General features: G+C 37.9%; 1 protein-coding gene across 1 annotated transcript; it reads right to left on the reverse strand.

The window, feature by feature from the left end:
- Positions 1 to 14,088: 14,088 nt before the first annotated feature.
- LOC102077787 (receptor-type tyrosine-protein phosphatase C-like) lies at positions 14,089 to 21,701 on the reverse strand. The gene is made up of 8 exons (XM_025899834.1): positions 21,572 to 21,701; positions 21,046 to 21,192; positions 18,610 to 18,624; positions 18,190 to 18,383; positions 18,028 to 18,088; positions 17,674 to 17,773; positions 17,464 to 17,495; positions 14,089 to 14,420 (listed from the first exon to the last, which is right to left on the reverse strand). Exons 1-8 carry the CDS (start codon positions 21,699 to 21,701, stop codon positions 14,251 to 14,253), a joined length of 849 nt encoding a protein of 282 aa, XP_025755619.1. The 3' UTR covers positions 14,089 to 14,250.
- Between the last annotated feature and the right edge of the window lie 1,806 nt (positions 21,702 to 23,507).

Here is a 23,507-nt window from a genome sequence, read left to right on the forward strand (position 1 = left end):
CGTGACTGTACGTTGCACGCTTACGTGACTTTCCGTTTGTGCCTTGAATAATGAATAAGGCTACGTCCACACGTACCAGCGTATTTTTGAAACCGCTGATTTTTCTATGCGTTTGCACCTTTTGTCCACACGTAATGTATGTCTGGCCGTACATTGTGTTTGTATTTCCAGGCACATTTCACGAAGTAGAATGCAGTCTTCAGAGATATCCACGTGAACGCTGTGATACGTCTGACCTTCAGTCCGAAGAAGAAACCCAGACCAGTCTTAAAAGAAAGCACAAGTAAAACCTTTTTATTCACAAACATATCTTTGATTGTTAAGAATTTATGATCTTGTCTTTTATACATATCTGTGGTGCTTGCATACTGCAATATCACCACATAATATAGTCCAAAAAGTGGATGTTTGTAAACTTTTTAAAAATGCAAAGCAGTGTACACTTTTGCACTTCAAAAATTCATTGTATACTGCACCTTCTTGCACGTCTCTGTTTCCTGTGTGTGTTGTTAGAAATCAAACTAACTTTAGGAAACAATATGCCAAAAGCATATTTACAATTACTTAAGACCCTTTTTAATTTCTTTTCTTTAGACCAAATCCCCTGTACACATATACGGACTCAGAGGATGAGCAGCCTACAAAAAAACGGTTTCCCCAGGCCCCTCGAGTGAAAATACCAGGTAATAAAATACTGTCTAGTGTCTGTGTACATATCTGTGTCTGACACAAGGAAACTTTTTTGACAAGTTGTCTGTATTCTTAAATACTTAAAAAATTATCTTTTTCTAAACAGCCCTCATCACTCTGTCTGCCCCCCAGCCCACTGATAGCAACCATCATAATGCCCCACCCAGCTTCCGGCACCTTTCGCCACTCCGGCACAAACCGACACAGCTTTGCGATCTCGCCAGCATGCAGAGTCTGATGTCTTCCCTATAGATGGTATGCTTTTAAAAAAGCTTTAAAGCTGCATCACAATGTCATTGTACTCTTATCTAAAAAAAAACCCAATTTATACTCCTGAATGTCATGTTGTTGTGATTTTTTTCTTTTCTATAGATTCCAGAGACTCTGTGAGGCCACTATTACAAGGCAAGTTTGAAAATCTTAGAATTTCACAGTTTACATGGTATAACAAATATATGTGACAGGCAAAAACTAGTAAACACTTTTAGCAGTTACAAGAACTAACAAATGAATATCCAACAAAAGGGAATAGAAATACATTGTACTGCCAATACTTTGGTTTATTCTTTGTATGACTTGAAAATCAGGCTTTAGGGAAAACTAAATGACATGTTTCTATCATCAATTACATGAAGTAAACACACAAGCACTTGCATACACATTTAAGACATGAGACACGCTAATTCCATCTCATAAAATGTGTCTATAGGTGAGACGCTTTGCGTTGATTGGTGCGTTTCACATTTCCTATGTCTGGTTTTTGCTATATTACTTTGTCTTTCTTAATAACAAGACTTTCATGTCCGGTTAATCTGGAGATGAAGTCTTTGGTCTTCGGCTTGTTTTGTCCTCGGGTTGTACACTTTGTACAGCCCGAGGACCCCATGTTTTCTTTTTTTTTTTTTAAAGGATACACGGCACACCATGCTAAGACATATCACATTTTCAGCTTATAGCTCTTTGGGAATCAAATGCGGCAGTTTGCTGATTTCCGCCTGGTGACTTTCATGTTTATCAGCCTAGGAGTTTACATACTTTCTCCCTGCTGAAGACAGTTAACAAGAGCTTATTCATGTGCTCTAATTCCCTTTTTTTTGTCTTTGTTTTTTTGTGTGTGTGTCTATTTTTGTCCTAGATGGCCTGGCGCAGCAGGTAGGGGCGAACTCTATGTCTGAGTTGGTCTTTGCTCAAGCAGTCCAGAAATGGCTCAGATATGCTCCAGATCGTACGGGTGGCGCGCAGGACGCACATCATCCATCCCCATCCCGGAGTAAATAATAAAAAGTGACGTGAAACATAGAAATGTAAATGGGAAACTTTGTCTTTTAATAAAGTATTTTGCAAATGATACATGTCTGTTGACCTTTTTTGGTTTTTTGTTGTTTTTTTTCAATAAAAAGCAACTGTGCGAAAGAGGTGGAAAATCAATACCATAGCTCAACAGTGTTTCAATGTCAGAATCTGACATTGTTTCAATGTCAACAGTGTTAGAAAATATAACGTCGAATCAATGTCAGGTTTCAACATTGATTCAACATCAAAACCTGACGTTGTTTCAACGTTAAAAATGGGTGCAAGAGTGATGTTGGGTCAACGTCACACTTCAACGTTGCTTCAATGACGTCGCCTGATATTGACTCAACATTGTTTCAATGTTTCCTTGCTATCTGGGTTGTGACCTAGAAATACTAATAAAAGACATATAAAACGAAGTGGTGTCCACCATTGTTTACTCTGCAGAGGCGTGCTATGAATTGTGGGATATGTAGTTTCCGCCCAAGCATAAACTTTTTTGGCCGTACTACTCCGGGTATACCACTAGAGAGAGCCAACACACCACAAATGAAGTCTGTTTCTATGGGGCCAAAAGTAGAATCTTTCTCAGGGGCCTAGAAATTGGCCCAAATTTGCACTAAAATCTAAATATTTCAAAAACTATAAAAGTTATAAACACCAAAAGTCACACCATACTAGTCCAGCTCCAGCCGCACAAAATGATCTAACATATGTACCCCTATTGTCAAAACTGTTTGGCAGAGGAGCGCGGGAAAATTTTCACTAAAATATTAATATTTAAAAAACTATAATAGTCATAAACATCAAAAGTCATAGCACACCATTCCAGATCCAGCCGCACAAAATGAGGTAACATATATGAAGCTTTTCTCAAAACTGCGGGGCGAGTTACGTGCCGAAATTTAGGCGGAAGATGGAGAATAATAATAACTAGAAAAATTTGCATTTCCTGCGAAAATGCAGTGTGGATGCTGTAACGCTGAAGCTGTCTGCTGAAAATAGCTGAAAAAGCTGAAAAGTAGCAAAAAATTGTAATAAATTTGCAGAAGCAAAAGAACTTAGCAAAAATTGCATTGTAGAAATACTGTGATTTAGGACAAATACTACAACATAGCAGAAATGCTGTGATTCAGCAAATATACTATGCTATGGCACGAATAGAAAGAATATGCTCAAATACTATGATTTTGCAATAATACTAAGATTTGGCATAAATACTATGCTTTGGCACAAATACTATAATTAATTACAAGTACAATAACATAGCAGAACTATCAAGATTTGGCAGAAATACGATGTTTTGGTAGAAATAGTATGATTTAGCAGAAATGCTGTATTTAGCACAAATACCGAAAAGTAGCAGAAATACTATAATTTAGCATAATAGTAATAACTTACACAATTACAAATATGGACACATATGGAAACACACATGCACAGAGACACACACACAGGATCCAATCCATTCAACCAGTCTAAATATATTGAATTTGAATCTTACAATGAGATGCTCCCATAAAAAGGCTTTCTCTCTCTCTGTCTCACACACACACACACACACACACAGCAGCATCAGCAAGTGAACAGGCGCTGTTAACAGCATGTTTCTAGGTCAGTCAAACAGCTGTGAGCTTCTCAATTTGAATAGACCAATCAGAGAGGCTGTGTGCTTTTTCCCACCAAAACTGGTGCACTAAGTGCAGGCTTTTACAGCACAGAGAAAGACAGGATTTTTGCAGTCTATTTCGCATAGTGAGGACTCCCCTCAAACAAACAGCCATAAATTCCTAACCGTAGGGGCTAAAACGGTCATTCTTAGACTGTTTTGTTCATAAGACATGGGAGAATCTTGAAATGCTGACCATTTAAAATAAAAATATGAAATATTATAGATATATGACATAGATGATTGGTTGGCTTAGAAGCCACGAGGGCCCCAATATGCAAATTTGAATGTGTCAGGCCTCAGATATGACTGGCTGGCTGGGAAGCCATGAAGGCAACAATATGCAAATTTGAATGTGCCAGCCCTCAGATATGATTGGTTGTCTTAGAAGCCATGAATGCCCCAATATGCAAATTTGAATGTGCCAGCCCTCAGATATGATTGGCTGGCTGGGAAGCCATGAAGGTAAAAATATGCAAATTTGAATGTGCAAGCCCTCAGATATGATTGGTTGTCTTAGAAGCCATATAAAAAGCAGTAAAACTATACTATGATTTGGTAGAAAAACTATAATTAATCAAAAATACTATATTTGGCAGAAATACTATTTTTTTTTAGCAGAAACACTATATTTAGCACAAATCTTATGAAATAGCAGAAATAGTATTATTTAGGAGAAATGCTGTATTTAGCACAAATACTGAAAAGCAGCAGAAATGCTATGACTTAGCACAACAGTAATAACTTAAATAGAAAAATTGGAAAAGCAAAATGAACAGCTGAAAAAATGCTGAACATGCTAAGGGTCCCTCAAATGTAATTGTTAAATGAAAAAAAAATCAGCAAAAAAAAGTATAACAGTCACACAATCAAAAATATGGACACATATGGAAACACACAAGCACTGAGAGACACACACAGGATCAAATTCAGTCAACCAGTCTAAATATATTGAATTTAAATCATACAATAAGATGCTCCTATAAAAACTCTCTCTCGCCCTCCCTTTCTCTCTCTCTGTCACACACACACACACACACACACACACACACACACACACACATAGGGAGAGACAAGCAAGTTTCTAGGTCAGTCAAACAGCCTGGGAGCTGCTAAATTTGAATCCACCAATCAGAAAGGCTGTGTACTTTTTCCCGCCAAAACAGGTGCACCTGTTTTTACACACACGCAGCACAGAGACAGGATTTGTGCTGTCTACTTTTCATAGTGAGGATTCTCCTCAAACAAATGGCTATAATTTCCTAACCGTAGGGGCTAGAACAGTCATTCTCACACCGTTTTGTTCAGAAGAGATGGGGGAATCTTAAAGTGTTGACAATTTATCATTAAAATATGAATTATTGAAGATATTTGACTTCTAATGCACCATAACTGAGTAGAGGCAAAGCAAAAACTGCTTTGACTTGCGCTCAAACAACGCTTTGTAACTCTAAATCTATATGGAGTATCGATATCATTGTTTCACCGTAAGACACAGCAGGCTTTGGTGAACAGTCATGGAAATTTTCAGGTCTCAGGTCTAATATTCTATTGTTCAGAAGACATGGGGGAATCATCAAGTGTTGTCTTTTTAAAAGAACATATGAATAATTATAGATATATGACATAGATGATTGGTTGTCTTAGAAGCCATGGAAGCCCCAATATGCAAATTTGAATGTCTCAGCCCTCAGATATGATTGGCTGGTTGGGAAGTCGTGCATGACTTGATATGTCAATTTGAAAATTACAGTCCTCACAGAGGATTGGCTCCCTGAGGAGCTGGCAGGAATACATAGAAATACTATGATTACCCAGAAATACTGCGTTTAGTAGAAATATTAGGTTTTAGCACAAATACTATAAAATGGCAGAAATAGTATGATTTAGCACAAATGCTGTATTTAGTACAAATACTGAAAAGCAGCAGAAATGCTATGACTTAGCACAATAGTAATAACTTAAATAGAAAAGTTGGAAAAGCAAAATGAACAGCTGAAAAAATGCTGAACATTCTAAGGCTCCCTCAAATGTAATTGTTGAATGAAAAAAAAATCAGCAAAAAAAAGTATAACAGTCACACAATCAAAAATATGGACACATATGGAAACACACAAGCACAGAGAGACACACAGGATCAAATTCAGTCAACCAGTCTAAATATATTGAATTTAAATCATACAATAAGATGCTCCCATAAAAACTCTCTCTCGCCCTCTCTTTCTCTCTCTCTTTGTCACACACACACACACACACACACACACACACTAGCAGCAGCAGCAGCCAAACAGCCTGGGAGCTGCTAAATTTGAATCCACCAATCAGAGAGGCTGTGTACTTTTTCCCGCCAAAACAGGTGCACCTGTTTTTACACACATGCAGCACAGAGACAGGATTTGTGCTGTCTATTTTTCATAGTGAGGATTCCCCTCAAACAAATGGCTATAATTTCCTAACCGTAGGGGCTAGAACCGTCATTCTTACACCGTTTTGTTCAGAAGAGATGGGGGAATCTTAAAGTGTTGACAATTTATCATTAAAATCTGAATTATTGAAGATATTTGACTTCTAATGCACCATAACTGAGTAGAGGCGAAGCAAAAACTGCCTTGACCTGCCCTCAAACAAAGCTTTGTAACTCTAAATCTATTTGGAGTATCGATATCATTCTTTCACCATAAGAGACAGCAGGCTTTGGTGAACAGTCATGGAAATTTTCAGGTCTGTGTGGAAATCCAACAAAAAGATATGACGAGAGAAAAAAGTGCCTCATTTCCAGAGTTTGAAATCTGAAGAAATCTGAGCGAGGGATGAATTTCCTACCCTCAAACAAACCCAATTCATGGCCAGATGGTAATAGGTGAGAAAGAAATTCTTGAATTGTGAGCGTCAGGAGTGTCTGAAGATATATTGGCACAAGCCTCATGTCTTAACTTGCGTTAAGTAGATATGACGATTTGAAAATGCCTCTCATTAGAGAAATCCAGCGGTGATTTTGAACAAGCTCTTCATTGACTTTCTATGCAGTTTCCAGACTTTGTGTTGGTCTGAGGAGATTTGCCAAAATTCTATTAAAGAGAAATACTGTAATCAGCACATATACTGTAACATGACAGAAATTCCTCCACTTAGTAGTAATACTATAACATAACACAAATGTTATGATTTGGCACAAAAACCATGATTTGGCAAAATACTATGATTGAGCAGAAGTACTAAGATGTAGTAAAAGTACTTTGATTTAACAGAAATACAATTATGGAGGAGTAATACTTTAAAATGGGAGAAATATTGATACACACACACATACACATAGCCTAAAGGGAACAGTATTTGTGCCATGGAGTGTTAAGAAGAATCTGAGGTCCATATTAGAAAAGCTGCTAAAATCATAAAAGTTTGCAGAATTGTAATAAATGATCAATATGAATTAGTGGTCTGTGATAGTGTAGTAAATTGTAGGGAAAAAAACATGTTGACCAAGGTGGAATTGAACCCACGACCTTTGGGTTGCAGACCTGTGTCATTACAAACTGTGCCACTGGGAAAGAGAACGAGCACCTGGAAAACAGGGTGATGAGCAGTCAGAATTAGATCGCGGTGAGAGGCAAAGAGCGCCATCTTTAGGAGTTACAAAATGTCGTGTAACTCAAAAACTAGGTGGACTAGAAGCATAATTCTTGTACTGGGCGAATCAGCGGACTTTGGTGTACTTTGACTGTGATTTTCATTGCTCTTTGTACATCCGTCGCGGAGATATGACGAGAGAAGAAACGGCTTCATTTCCAGAGTTTGAAGACTGAGAGAAGGACAGATTTCCACCCCTCAAACAAACGTAATTCATTGCTCAACGGTAAGATAATTGTAAAAACTGCTTCCACTGTGAGTGTCAGCAGTGTCTGAAGATATATTGGCACAAGCCTCATGTCCTAACTTTGCTTTGTTAAAGAGATTTGGCGATTTGAAAATGCCTCCCGTTTCAGAATTTCAGCTCTGAATTTCAAAACCTCCCCATAGACTTTGAATGGGGAGTATTGAGACCTTGTGTCACTCCGAGGCAAATTGCGAAAAAACGGTAAATCTCACAATAAAGATAGTGACATTGTCTGAAAGCCAGCAAAAATACCTACGTTTTGATGTATAATTTGTGGGGGTTGAGTGGAAATTGAGCGAGTAGCAAGAAGTTGTTTAGACATGAAGAGAAAATTCAGAACGGACCAGCACTCACTCTGACTTAATTGCATAGCAACCATAGCAACGCATGTATTTTCTGAAAAATCACAATTTTGCAACTGAAAACTTAAAGAGAGATAAGATTAAAACGGTAGAAGATCTGAAAAAGCTGAATCAGACAGGAATAGTCCAATAAGTTGAGAACGTTTTAAAGTTTGAATGGAGTTTCTAGGTGAAAGCATGAAGAAGTAAAGTTTCAAAAACAAGCAAGTTTTAGCAGAATTGTGGAAGTTTTCCATTCATTTCAATGGGAGAAATTAAAGGAAAAAAGTGTAATATTTTAAAAAGTATAAGAGTAATAAACACCAAAAGTCATAGCGATCATTAGCAGAAAGAGCAGAACAGTATAGAGTTTGAACTGAGAAAATCGGCTGAAAACTGAGGGAGTAGTTAAGCGCCAAAAAACGTACGGAAGCAACCAGAATAAAGCAGAATAAAGAATAAAGAGAAACAGGAACTCAATAGTGTGGAAGCCCTTTTAGGGCATCCACACAATAAAGAGAAACAGGAACTCAATAGTGTGGAAGCCCTTTTAGGGCATCCACACAATAAAGAGAAACAGGAACTCAATAGTGTGGATGCCTTTGAAGGCATCCACACAATAAAGAGAAACAGGAACTCAATAGTGTGGATGCCTTTGAAGGCATCCACACAATAAAGAGAAACAGGAAAACAATTGTGTGGAAGCCCTTTAGGGCATCCACACAATAAAGAGAAACAGGAAAACAATTGTGTGGAAGCCCTTTAGGGCATCCACACAATAAAGAGAAACAGGAACTCAATAGTGTGGAAGCCCTTTGAGGGCATCCACACAATAAAGAGAAACAGGAACTCAATAGTGTGGAAGCCCTGTTAGGGCATCCTCACAATAAAGAATAAAGAGAAACAGGAAAACAATAGTGTGGATGCCATGAGGCATCCACACAATAATAAATCCGAGGAATAGTAATATGTGTGCCTCTTGGCATAGGCACACATAATTAGTGGGTAAACTGCTTCATTATTGTAAGGCGACTCCAACAGTTTGAGGCTGCTGAATATGAGGACTGTTAATCTCAGCCTCAGACTCTGGACTTACACAGACAACATAGATCTTATAGACAATCACAACCAGGCCCAAAGGCTGGAGTGATGACAGGAAACAGAAGAATATTAGTGAGGTGACATTTATCAACACACAGTATAAACCTAATATGACCAGGGGCTGTGTCTGTCAAAGCCAATGTTAATTTATGTGCTGATAAGGTTATTAAAATAATACATACAGAAAGTATCAACATGTTCTTTTATCAGCTTTCAAAGTATCTTTTACAGCATATTTTGTTCACTGTAAAGTTCTGGAGAGTGTGATATACAAATGTTACACTGATGTTGATGTCAGGGAATTAATTCTGTTTAGTTATAATTAGTCACACTGATAGAACAGCATCGTTCATTTAAATAAACAAACTCTCAAATTAAATTTTTCTGAAAATATATTTTTGTAACAATCTTTTCTCACCAACAACTTGTCAGTGTTAAAACTCCCTTTTAACAGGAAGAAACCTCCGACAGAACCAGGCTCAGGGAGGGGCGGGGCCATCTGCTGTGATTGGTTGGGGTGAGAGAAGGAAAACAGGATAAAGACATGCTGTGGAAGAGAGACAGAGATTAATAACAGATATGATTCGATGCAGAGAGGTCTATTAACACATAGTGAGTGAGAAAGGTGACTGGAAAGGAAAAACTCAATGCATCATGGGAATCCTCCAGCAGCCTACGTCTATTGCAGCATAACTAAGGGAGGATTCAGGGTCACCTGGTCCAGCCCTAACTATATGCTTTAGCAAAAAGGAAAGTTTGAAGCCTAATCTTGAAAGTAGAGATAGTGTCTGTCTCCTGAATCCAAACTAGAAGCTGGTTCCACAGAAGAGGGGCCTGAAAACTGAAGGCTCTCCCTCCCATTCTACTTTTAAATACTCTAGGAACAACAAGTAAGCCTGCAGTGTGAGAGCGACGTGCTCTAATATGGTACTACAAGGTCCTTAAGATAAGATGGGGCCTGATTATTTAAGACCTTGTATGTGAGGAGCAGGATTTTGAATTCTGGATTTAACAGGAAGCCAATGAAGGGAAGCCAAAACAGGAGAAATCTGCTCTCTCTTTCTGGTCCCTGTCAAAAACACAACCAAACACTGTTTTCTTTTAATAAATAAAATGTGCAGATTTTGTATTATGTAGCTAAGTGATGCAGTTTTGGATATTTGGTTTTGTTACTTCCAGGAAGTGTTTTCCTTGTTACTTTTCTTTTGCCAGAAACTAGCCTGCTGTTGTATTTTGGCTCAACTTCTTAGGTACAGACAGTGTATGGTTGTAATCCAGTAATATCACAGGTCCCTCCATCAGGCTGTAGCTTTGTGATGCCTGTAACATAATTTTCATTAGTGGTGTCTGATTTTGAATCTGTTTAAACTTCAGATGACTGGTTCTCAGGAGATGAAGATAAAAACATCAGTTATAGCAATCAGAGATGCTCTCTCTGTGAGCTTTACTGTACAGCATGCATGACATGAATGCAGATGCTTCTCATAGTATCTCAAAACTTAACTTACTTCTAGGTTGTCCTGTCATTGACAGATTGGATGACACCTGCAGTCATAATAAAGTAAGTGTTAGCACATGTTAACATCTCACTGGTTGTTTTCCCGCTCAGCTTAATAGAAGTATCTTCTTGTTTTTCCTCCATCTTTACTGTAACACCTCTTAAATACAAACAGTGACTGTATCTGTCAGTTTACATGACATCATCTCGGGAGGAGCGCTTTCACTTCTCTCAGGTAAATGAAATGAAACACACCACAGTCAATGTTAATGTGGAGAGCTGGAGTTATCTTATTTGTGATGATGTTGTGCTCTACAGTCAGACCAGTTCAGCTGCAAAGGGCTCCAGGTCAGTTAGATTAACCTCCCTCTGTTTACAGTTTTCTAAGGAGACATAAGCAATATCTTTTGACTCAAATGTGGACACATTCAAAAGATTTGAGCTTCTCAGAGAGCGCAGGGCATTCACTTGTCTTACGGCAAAAGACCATTCGGAGCAGATCATCTTCAAATGTAGCAAAGATGTAGACCAGGGCTCGGCAACCCTAGGCACACGTGCCAAGGGTTAACTGATGGCACGACCATAGCTGGACTGGCCATCGGGCATACCGGGCATTTGCTCGGTGGCCCGATGATTTTTTTGTATTTTTTTTTTTTTGGTAACGGTATAAACATTAAAAGGTGGTGGATTGTCCAGATGCTGGCCGGTGTGTAAAAATAACTCAGTTGTTTGGTGGTGGCTGTGGCAGAGCTTCCACAGATTCAGCAAAATTAACAAGTGGTGGAGGCTTCAGGTGGATGAGGGAGAGGGGAGGCAGGAGGAGGAGAGACCCGAGGCGGCCCCCGTCCGAGTGTCAGGTGAACTGAACTTCAGGTAAGAAGTTATGACCTGCAGTCTATCTGGGTCAGATATAAACCAAGTTTAGGTGGAGTTTATTTTTGTTGTGCTGACTGTTTACAGTCAGTTACAATAACTCGTACTGCGTACTAGCTAGCATGACGGAGTTTCTATACAGCTGGGTCGGTGCTGTGATGTTACTGATACTGAACTTTATTTTATTCATAAGGTTAGTTAGTAGAGTTGCCAACCATCCGTAAAAAGACGGAATCGTCCCGCATTCCGAGAAAATATTACACGTTAAGTGTTGAGCTGAGAAGGGACGCAGTTTGTCCCGTACTTCAGCCAGGATGGAAAAAGACACAAAGGTGGAGTTATTCTGTTGTTACGCTGCACAGCTGCCTCTTCTCCTCTTCTCCTCTCATTCTCTCCCCTCTCTCTCCTGTTGCTACTTCAATCATGACACTGATCAATGATCAGCTGATCGGCTTTTCTCTCTTGTTTGTTTATTGCCCACTTTGCGCCAGGAAGAGGAAACCAGCGGATGTCGCACCAAACAACAGCAGCACGTTTAAGCTTGATCAGCTGTTGTTAGAATTTATTTAATATTAATTTCTAGTATCAGCTGATGTTTGCTGGAGCCACAGCTGTAAAAGCTGCTGGTCATGATATCGGTTTGGATATGTGGTGAGAGGGAAACATGAAGATGAAACCAGGAGATGTCCTTACTGAATCATCAGAGCTGAACAGGTGATGGAGAAACAGGTTTACCTTTTAGGTGACATGAATGAGTTGAAGGGAAGTTATGAACTGTTTCTGAGAGACAAATAACACCAGGATCCTTTTCTACGTAGCTGACAGCTGGTAACTGTGCAGGGGCGGGTCTAGCAAAGTGTTGCCAGGGGGCCAGGTAGGGCATTAACAGGGAGAGGGGGGCAAAAAGAAATACTTTCTTATTCTCATTTAAAATGTCTGGCTGTTATTAAATTATTATCTGAAGCTTACAACCAAAGATTTTATCTGATGTAAAATGTATAGAAATCATACATGTATCAACAAGACAGTGTACATCACTGTCACAACAGCGTTTGTTTTCATTCAAAGGCTTTATGGCTTTAATACCTGGTGGGCCGGTCTCTAGTCAAAATGCCTGGGCTGCTCTTTTGTCCCAGTCCAGCCCTGGGCACAACACGCAGGGAATTAATCTGAGAAGGTGCATCAAAAATAAATGGCCGGGCCAGTGGTGCACATCGCAAATTAGCTCGCATAGACACATTAGTGGTGCCTCTTCTTAATGACGGTATCTTAGCTAACAACCCCAACTACCAGATTCAACTTGTAATTGGCTAAAAATAACTTAGCCTACTGGTGAGAGGGACGTTGCTAGCTTTCCACATTCCGACACTTCAAAAGCTTTAGTAGCTGTTCGCTCAGCACAGCATCAGCACCATGGAAATAAACGGATACATCCGTAGACTCAAGACACAATGCATTTTTGGGACTTTCAGGTGTATGGACCAATGTTTTATTTTCTGATCAAACCAGAAATCTTTAATGAGCAGCTAGATTTGTCTCGCATTAACTGGCTGAGTTAATGCCAGTTAATGCGACATCGAAGCAGCTGGAATCCACAGCTGTGCGTGTTCATGGAGCTGCATTTTCACCTGCTGGACATCACTACCTGACAGGTTTAACTGTCTTCAGAACATTGCAGAGCCCTTATTGACAGTATTTGGCTCTACATATCTGTGTGAGCAGATTTTCTCTCACATGAGTGTCCTCAGGTAGCCGTCTGAATGCTGGACACTCGGAGACCTGTGCCTCTGAGTGGGAGACCAGAGATCACATTAACATGTGTGTCTCTGTATTAACAAACATGCCATATTGGCCCAGTTTATTTTTCCTTATCATTGTTGTGAGGAGACCATAAATAGCATTTGTATTTTCTGTTGTACAGTTCATTTGCTGTTATGGAGTTCTTGTTATGAATAAAAAGTGTCTTTTTTTTGTTTCAAAATAGCTGATAACTATTCGCTGATAGCTGCCAACATTTGCAAACAAATATAATTCTATAAAGTGGTTCTATATAATGTGTAACTGTTAATATAGAGCGTTATTACATTTATTGCTAATGCAATCATATGGCACACTGACTTCTGAGGAAACTTTAAATGGCACTCACCATCAGAAAGGTTGCCTACCCTTGATGTAAACTTACTACCTGCCAAAACTTTTACACTGAGACAGAAACACCGGTGTTATTTCTGCAGGAAGAATCTGACGTATTTCACTTGGATTTAAGAACTCTGCACAAAATACTTTAAAAAGAAGCAAACCTGATAAAACCTGATTACATTTAAAGGAGGTGGATTTAAAGTGCAGGCAGGCTCTTCTGTGCTTACCAACATTGTTGCTTTTGGTGAGACTAAAGGAAGAACAGGCAGCTTCCTGTAGTGAAGGTTTTGGTCAAAACTGATCAAATGTCCTCATAAGCAGGTGTGACAGGGATGCTGGTTTGAGCTGATGTCAAACATGTCCAAAGATCCAACTAATCCAGGGGTGGGCAATTCCAGGCCCCGAGGGCCGGTGTCCCTGCAGGTTTTAGATCTCACCTTGGGTCAACACACCTGAATCACAGATTAGTTACTAATCTGTGATTTCTATGTCATTTTTATCTGAAATGCACAAATATCACTTTTATTTAAAAAAAAATAAAAATCTGAATTAAAATAGAGTAAAACACAAAAACAGGAACCATTTGTACTCACTCATCACAGTTATTAGTTTTATTTTCAGCTTCAATAAATGCAGCATTATGCCCATAGTTGGTCCTTCTGTTAGCTTCAGGTGTTGGATTTCCTTGCTGTCACTGACGAACTGAATAATGGTCGGCCTTCTTCACCAGGTCTTAGTCACCAGGGGCTGAATCATCAGTGTCATATAATGTTTAAATGATGTTTCTGGATTTTGTCATGTTAAATGTAACACAGCTTGTAAAATGTAAAGTCTGGCTGAATGTGACGTTAAGCGGCTGTTTGAAATGAGCTGTTTGATTGTGAGTAGATGGCAGTTGAGGTGGCTGTGGGTGTGGAGCTGCTGTTGAAGCAGTAGCTGCTGCTGTGGTGAGGAGGTGACAGACATGGAGCAGAATGAGAAAATCTTCAGTTAGTGCTATTTATATATAATCAAGAGATAAATAAAGATAAGGTGAAGTATAAGAACAGGTCATGATGTACAGCACAGATGGAGGCTGATTTGGTGGCCAGATCATCAAAGAGTGACACACTTACATGTACCTCTGTTAGACAGCAGGAGCAACACAGGCCTCCTTACTGCTACTGATTACCGTCCCATTTTATTACCATACAAACTTCCAACACTTTAAAATGCTACTGAATGGCCCTGGGTACATAACTGCTTTCTTTGTCTTACTACAAAAAGATGTTTCGATTTAACAAACCTGTTCTGCACTCATGTCACCAACAAAAGGAAAAAAGAATAAAACACTCAGGGCTCTGCCACAAAGCAACATTACATTTCTGGAGGTTGGATGGAGGAAATCATGATTTGCACATGGCTGTTGAACACAGCTGGAACGATGAACCTGGAACTTCAATGTGAAGTTAAAAGACTTCAGCTTCCTGTTTATTCCTGTTTGAAACTATTAAATCCCAGTTCTTTTGTATTCTCTACGGCCAAGAAAGACACGGCTCAAAAGTGGTCTTTTTACTTAAAAGATGATCTTTAATTTTACATATCCCAGGATATGGAGACTGAGCACAGAGAGAACATCGGCTAGTCTCAAGCAGAAACAGGAAACCAGGTTATTTATGTACTTCTCGATGTCATATACACTTTAAGTTTCGATCAAACAGCCTAGTTGGTTTCACTTTCTGGCTGCAGTTACCATGCTTCTGCAAAAGCATGTAGTTTCCTGTCAGCCTGCGACCTAGTTTTGCACTGAAGTCTGCGCCTCTCATAAAACAATCTAATCAGCATTAAGATTATATATTTATTTCTTAACAAAACAAACTGAATAATAAAACCTTGTTTCCAAATTAATTTAATAAAACTTCATTTAAAAATGCAATAATTTTGCTAGAATTCTCTTTTGCCCAGTCTCAGTCTTTTCTTTTCTTTTTCTTTCACTTAAATTTTATTTTATCACTGTTGTATATCAAATTTTGCACTGCCTCACACAAAAAGGCCTTCAGTATGGGCCTGTGCTTCTGTTAACAATGTTATTTCATTATATACTGTTTTTATTTTTATAACTTATACTGCTGATGTAACACAGAATCAATAAAGTATCGGATTTAAAAAATATTTTCTTTTTAAACAAATAAACAAAAATTATTTTTTATTATATAAATAAATATTAGCTCCATAATTAAGACTGAAAAATACTTGACAAAGGATGATTAAGTTGATGTGCTTTATACAATTATTTAGAATATTTCCCAGCAGGTCTTGTGGTTATCAGGATAGGTGCCCTGTTTGTTTCCTATTGTTGACTCATGAACACTGCAGCTGTTCAGATGTTTAGGTCCCTCCTGAGGAGGCTGTGTCTGTTACTGTTGTGGGTTTTCTCTATTTGTGAATAAAGGAAATGACTGAATGAGCCTCTGCACACTAACAGACAGGCTTTTTAAGTCCACCCTCAAAACCCACCTCTTCAAGACAGCCTACTGTAACGTCTCCATGCTCTTAAACTTTCTTTTATTATTGTGTTTATTTCCTGGTTTCATGCTTGTCTTATTTGCTCTGTACAGTCTCCTTGGGTGTTTTAAAGGAACTTTTAAATAACATGTATTATTATTATTATTATAAATATCCAAAAATAAAGAAATCGGGAAGGGGAGATACTTAATACTTGACTGTCAGTTTTCACAAACTGAAACTTTGTTTACAGAAAGTCACATTTCCGCTTTGCTACCCCGAACAGGAAACTTCGATCTAAACCACAAAGTTTTCTTTTAACTTTCTATTAGTCGATGTTAATGTCAGCCTCAATACTGAGTGTTAATAATAAATACACATTTAGATGAATTTAGTGCTTTCAGTGGCTTTTAAATGCATTCACTGTATCATACTGTTCATCACTGTCACATATATTCTTTCAGCTCATATTATTATTACAATTTATAACACAAGTGATTATCATAACTTTTAGGCATAGAACAGTTACAGCTGCTCGTTTTTTATAGATAATTTTTTTTGTGATTTCTATATTTCAGGTCTAGAACTGAAACTTCATCTTATCAAGTTTATTAATGTAAAAAAATAAAAAGCCTATTTTAGGCTGGTGTAAAATATGAGATCAGAGTCAGAACTGATATTTTGCCATTAATAAAAAGTTTGTTCGTGTGGAGTGAAGCTGGAATAATTTAGGCTGAGTTTCTGGTGACTTCAAGGTAAATCTGAACAACGTTAAATAATCAAGAACACCTTCATACATTATTATGTATTATTATCTTTACATTTATTTAGCTGCAATCTAACGGTGACTGAAAACAAAACAACCCCCCCAAATATGTTGTATACGAACATTAAAAATGCACTATAAAAATATTATTTCAATAATTAATTATTTAATATATTTAATATTCAATTAAATCAAACATCATATTGGAGCTTTGGGCTTAATGTAAACAAAATAGTTTTTTACTGCTAAAATGGAAAAATGACTAAATGAAGACATCTAAAACCTGCAGGACAGCAGCTCTCGAGCACGAGTTGGAGACTCTTGGTTTACAGGAAATTGGCTCAGTTTGAGTCTTTGTAGTTTGGGGAAAACACAACAAACCTTATGAGGCTTTGGTACAGATGCTTTAAGACTTGTGACATTTAGATTTTGTGTTTTTATGGAAACATCTAATTATCTATACCTAGATTTCCTAAAGCTGTGTAATAATTAAAAAGCGAAAAATTAAAAACTAAATTCAAAGTAAATATTTGAAATCGATAAAAACTAGACTGAAAGCAAAACTACTCCTGAAACTAAATGAAGGTAAAGTGGATTTAAAACAGAAGGACAAAATTATTAAAACAAAAATATTCTAAACCAATATAAGACTCTTTACAACTAAAAATAGTTACAATGTACCAAAGTATTAACATTTACATAGTTCATGGTAACAGAAGCTAAATATCTACATACTTGTTTCCGAGGCCACATTTTCATCCACGTCACTGTGAAGATAAGATTTACTTAACTGTTAACATCCCACTGTGTAAAAACTGAACATAACTCATCACCATAGATAAATGTCATCTATAATAAATTGAAATTCATTTACAACAAACAGTTTTATCATTAATAACAGATGAACTATAATATAAACTAACGATGTTGGATGCAGACCTTTACCTCCTACGCTTTCTGAGCTTCCTGTAGCACACGCAGGCCACCAGAAGCAGAGCGGCGGATATGAGGAAAATCAAAAAACCAGTGACAGCTTTGTCATTGTCTGAAAACAGGTTCAAACAATATCAAACAGTGGCTTTAATATTCAAGATACAGAGAAGTTATGTTACCCAGCACAGTAAAGTTATTTATACTTTATTTCATTGTGTGAACAGTACAGCGAGCGCTAGCTTTGGGTTCACTTTCAAATTGTCTGTTAAAAACAGACACCTGTGTGTGTGTGTGTGTGTGTGTGTGTGTGTGTGTAACGTGTAAACTGATTTATCCAACAAACTGTGTCATTGAATCCATACTTACAGCGAGTGTGAGCAGTTCCTGTGCCGGGTTTGCTTTCAAAGTATCCGTTGAAAACAGTCACCTGTAAATACAGATGTTCATTCATAAGAAATTACACCATTAAAATAAAGCAACCATAGAAAACTGCATACTTATAAAATTAAAAAGTAGGATGATACAAACCTCCACTGTATATTCTGTAGAGTAGCTCAGATCCTTGAATTCAAACTTACAATCTGTTTTATTCTGTTTGTTTTCACCACCAGGATGAAGACGTGCAATGAATCTTCTTTTTTCTTTTGGTCCATTAATGTTGTCTCTATGGGAACACTCTACTTTAATCACATTATTCTCTGGCACAGTCACAGTCACTGTAGGGCAGGGGTGGGCAATTCCAGGCCCCGAGGGCCGGTGTCCCTGCAGGTTTTAGATCTCACCTTGGGTCAACACACCTGAATCACATGATTAGTTCATTACCAGGCCTCTGGAGAACATCAGGACATGTTGAGGAGATAATTTAGCCATTTAAATCACCTGTGTTGGTTCAAGGACACATGTAAAACCTGCAGGGACACCGGCCCTCGGTGCCCACCCCTGCTGTAGGGGAACCGTCGGGTACTGCAAGGAAATGAAAACAGGGATCATAGTTTAAATATTCATTTTTTATGTCCATCAGCAATGAGACAAAACATGTGAAAGTAAATATGTTTATGTTTGCAATGTTAAAACAATTCATAATAGAAATTATGATTTTTTTTTTAAATTGTCTTTAAATAATTATTGAAGAATTAATTTATCATTTTGTTTTCATGGAGCCCAGTTTACATTTTATTTACAGATATGTAACTTTAAAAAACAAACTGTGTGAAAGCAGAAAACATGTGAATGAACTTCAGTTATCTCTTAATATTAAACACATTTTCCCACCAGAATAATATGAACGAGTAAAGAAAATTAACAAACTGACAAATTTCTATAAAGTCCCCGTCATGATCCTGGGCCATGTTGGCCCAGCATTCTTAGTTTTCGTGTGTTTTGTATTTTGTTCTTTATTTATGCCCTGGTTTCTAGGTTGTTCTGTTAAGATGTTCCTTATTTGTGTGCCCCTCTGTGTATCTGTGAACCCTCGTTTCCCCTCCTTGTGTTTTATTCCATGTTTTCCCCTGCCCGTTATGTCCGTGCTCTCTCTCCTCCTGTCTGAACCTCTGTGCACTTCCGGTTTTACTTTGACAGTCTCTCGTCAGCAGTGTTGGTCAAGTTACTTGAAAAAAGTAATCAGTTACTAATTACTGATTACTTCCCCAAAAAAGTAATCCCGTTACTTTACTGATTACTTATTTTCAAAAGTAATTAATTACTTAGTTACTTAGTTACTTAGTTACTTTTTAAAAACACGATTTACAACCTGAATAGGTGATAAAGCGATAGATCTTTCAGCCCAATTCTACTTTTTCTGCATAATCTATCATACAAAATGTAATCAAATGAAAAAGTCTCTTTTTAAAACTTGTTTTATTAGTTTTAATCTTTTAACTTAAATTATATGCAACATTCTCTGACTGGAAGAAATTTGTTTAACATTTAAACCTATTTTCTGCACATTCCAGCAAATAAAATAAAATATTTTTTTTGTGTTTACACTCACTCTTTCAAATAGATGCAAGTAAAACACAGCAGAAAATAAATAAAGTCAAAGACTAGTTGCTCTATTTTCACCTGTAACGCAGGACTGGGGTAGGCGGAGGTGTGCCCTGGTGCAGGTGTGCCGCAGCGGTCAGTTGAAGAATCCGCGAGTTTCTCTGTGAGTTTCGTGGCAGCGCATTCGGTGCTTGCTCGGAAGTTTAGGGGGTTTTTTTCGCTGTAAAAAGAAGTTTTCCCACGCACAACGGACACTAATGTTTTTGTCACTTTTTATGGAATCAAACTCAAAATAAGGTCAGTACTTCCACGCTTTAAATGCTGAATGCTACACTCTGTCCCGCACTCGATGTATTATCCATTGTTGATCTGCAGACAGCTGTTGTCACGAACGTCGCACTCGCTTACGTCACTGTCATGAGACATTCTCGCAAAAAACTTGCGGTTTTAGTAACGCAGTAACGCAGCGTTCCTACGGGAAAGTAACGGTAATCTAATTACCGTTTTTGCAATGGTAATCCCTTACATTACTCGTTACTTGAAAAAAGTAATCGGATTACAGTAACGTTACAAGTAACGCGTTACTGCCCATCTCTGCTCGTCAGTATGCGTCATGTTGTGTTCACTCCTGCCCTGTCTCATTACGATTATCTGTGTCAGCTGTGTTCCTCGTGTGTCCACTTCCCTCGTTTACCCTCTGTGTATTTATGTCCGCGTCTCCCTCAGTTCAGTGTCGCGTTCTCCCTCATGACTGTGTGCCCCTCCGTGTGTTTCCTCGTGAGTCAGTTCCTTAGTACTTCCCAGTTTAGTTTCATATTATTTTGTATCGCCTTTATCTTTTGTCAGCAATAAAGCTGTATTTTGAGTTCAGTCCTGTTTTCCCATGAGTTTGTGTTTGGGTCCTCATCCTGCCTGCACACAGCCGCAATATGACAGTCCCAGAGAATAAGACTGAATCAGCGCTGCTTAAACGACTGAACGTCTATAATTACTGTTACGTTTGTTCACTGATGACTCAGCATGTTTCAGTGTTCACTGTAAAGTTTCAGAGTCTGATTTACAAAATGCATTTTCTAAGTTAATATGAGGGATGATCTCTGTTTCATGACATTTATCTTAAAAAATATATAAATCACATTAATTATAATCAGGACTGTCACACTGAAAAATAACATTTGTTTCAAATCTTTCACAAAAAGAAATGAGCTCTTCAGTTTATTCTTCTTTATGAAATCATCATTGTGTAACTTTATTTTCTGGAGTGCTGTTCACCACCGAAGTCTTCATGTTGTGTTTTAGAATGATATAAAAAAATAAATCTAAACAAAGTTTGATTTTGATGAATGAAGGGTACAGATTTATTATGAGGTATAATTCTGAATATTTTGTTTGGTAACTTACCTCCAGGGTCAGTTTTTAGTGTAACTTCCTTTTTATTGGAAACTGTCTTGCCGTTATATTTGGGTTGGACTCCACATTTATAATCAGTGAATGGTTTGAGTCCAGTAATATCACACGTTCCTCCATCAGGCTGAAGCTTTGTGATTCCTGTAACATAATGTTCATGAACTCTTTGTGGTGTTAAATCAGCAGGTCCAGCTAAAGAGACTTCAGGTGACTTTAGTTGACCACTGGCTTTAGTAAACATGACATGAGCAGCAGACTGGAGATCGGAGAGTATAAGATAATAATGCAGTGACATATTGTTATTTTGTATTATATTTCATGTGTTTAGTGATAGGGGTTAAATTTCCAGTAGTTACCTTTTATTAGCTCAAAATATAAACACTTCTGTATATTTTAATTTTCAAATAAGATAAGATAAGATAACCTTTATTAGTCCCACGTGTGGGAAATCTTTAAAAAAAAAAAAATCAACAAAAACAAAACAAATTGAATCAAAGTGAATCTAAATGATTTGACTTACTTGTTTTCTCACTGGAAGAACATCTGCGGTCATATGAAAGATTGTGACGGGTGTGAAGGACACTGTCACAGTTCTTACTGGTTGTTTTCCAGCTCAGATTAATGGAAGTATTGTGTTTTTTCATCTTCATGTTTATTGTAAGATCTGTTGAAACAAACAGTAACAGTGAAGCACCTGTTAGTTTGTGTCACTTTAAACTATCTGAGGAGGAAAAGCTTCATTCCTCTGAGGTAAGTTAAATATCAACACACCACAGTCAGTGTTAATGTGGACGGGTGGAGTTGTCCTATTGGTCCTGATTAGAGATGGCACGATACCACTTTTTTATGTCCGATACCGATACCGATATCATAAATTTGGATATCTGCCGATACCGATATGAATCCGATATAGTTTTTTAATCAATAAAACTGTTTTTTCAATATCTTGCTGCATTTTGTATAAGTTCATACTCAAGTTTAAATAAACAACAACACTAAAGCTATTCTGTTATACCTGTATGTAAAAAATACACTGCGCCCAAAATATTTCATAGTTCAGCAACACTGATCAATCTAATAAACTTAAACCTACACCATCCTCCCTATTCTGGTATTTTAAAGAGTACTTAGCAGAAATATTAAGCACCCTAACTAATAGGGTTGCAAACTCCCAGCAAAAAAAAAAACAATAGGGACCCACCCCCCACCCTCCACCTCATGATGCTTAATCGACGTAATCAACTTTAATTTGATGCAGGGTGAAAAAAATGCACAGAAATAAATTATTTTTCAAGAATAACTAAATAGATTCAGCATCTTTCTTCAACAGAACTGCAGACTGCACAGATGGTACCTTCCCAAAGGAAAAAGTACTATAGCTTACTAGGGTATATTAGACTTAACAGTTACTATATACAGTAATGGACTTCTATACATTTTACATCAGATTAAAACTTTGGGTGTAAGATTCAGATAATTATTTATTAAAAGCTAGACATTTTAAATGAGAATAAGAAAGAAAAGTATGTCTTTGTGCCCCCTTTTCCCTGTTCATGCCCTATCAGCCCCCCTGGCTACACTTTGCTAGATCCGCCCCTGCACAGTTACCAGCCGTCAGCTACGTAGAAAAGGATCCTGGTGTAGAAAGTAATATTAAATAAATTCTAACAACAACTTATCAAGCTTAAACGTGCTGCTGTTGTTCAGCCGCTGGTTTCCTCTTTCTGGTGCAAAGCGGGCCAAAAACAAAGAAGAGAGACGGACTCGCGACAGAAAAGCCGATCAGCTGATCATTAAGCAGTTTCCCGATTGAAGTAGCAGCAGGAGAGGGAGAGAAGAGGCAGTCGCTCCATATATCGGTTGTTAAGCTTAACATGGGAACGCTTTACAAACATTCAGAGATGAACTTACACACTTGCTTTACTTCTCTCTGGGATAACTTCCTCGGAGATGAAATGCTGGCGAGGCTCCAAATACACACAGCTGCTCTATCACGTGATGCATACTGCTCCCACGTACTAAGGTTATGAGCCGAGTTACACCGTGTCGCAAGTTTTGTGAGGTGATTTTATTTTTATATTTAATGGATCAGATTACATTTTTTATTTCTCGCCGATATCCGATCCAGTAATTTACGTCAGTATCGGACCGATACCGATACGTAATATCGGATCGGTCCATCTCTAGTCCTGATGTTGTTGTTTAAGATCAGACCAGTACAGATGTAGTCTGTGAAGGGCTCCAGCTCAGACAGCAGTTTGTTCACCTGACCAGGTTTGTCTTTTTCTGAGGAGAAGCGAGGACAACAATAATGTTTTGTACCAAAGTGCATGCAGCAGTTATTCTTTGGTTTTATATTCAAATACAGAATATAAAATAAAACAAATTCCCAAAGAGCACAAAACACTCAGTCCTCTCATGTCAGGAACTTTCAGATCAACTCTACTCATAATGAA

Source organism: Oreochromis niloticus, linkage group LG17, assembly GCF_001858045.2.
Source record: "Oreochromis niloticus isolate F11D_XX linkage group LG17, O_niloticus_UMD_NMBU, whole genome shotgun sequence".
Lineage (NCBI taxonomy): Eukaryota > Metazoa > Chordata > Actinopteri > Cichliformes > Cichlidae > Oreochromis > Oreochromis niloticus.

What these genes read in the sequence shown, in the direction of transcription:
- LOC102077787 (XM_025899834.1), bottom strand. Translation starts at nt 21,701, where the DNA reads ATGAAGATGAAAAAACACAATACTTCCATTAATCTGAGCTGGAAAACA. An exon ending in TTCTTCCAGTGAGAAAACAA is followed by an intron (nt 21,193 to 21,571) that starts GTAAGTCAAATC and finishes ATTATGTTACAG; the next exon opens with GAATCACAAAGCTTCAGCCT. An exon ending in AAATGTGGCCTCGGAAACAA is followed by an intron (nt 14,421 to 17,463) that starts GTATGTAGATAT and finishes TCCTCACCACAG; the next exon opens with CAGCAGCTACTGCTTCAACA.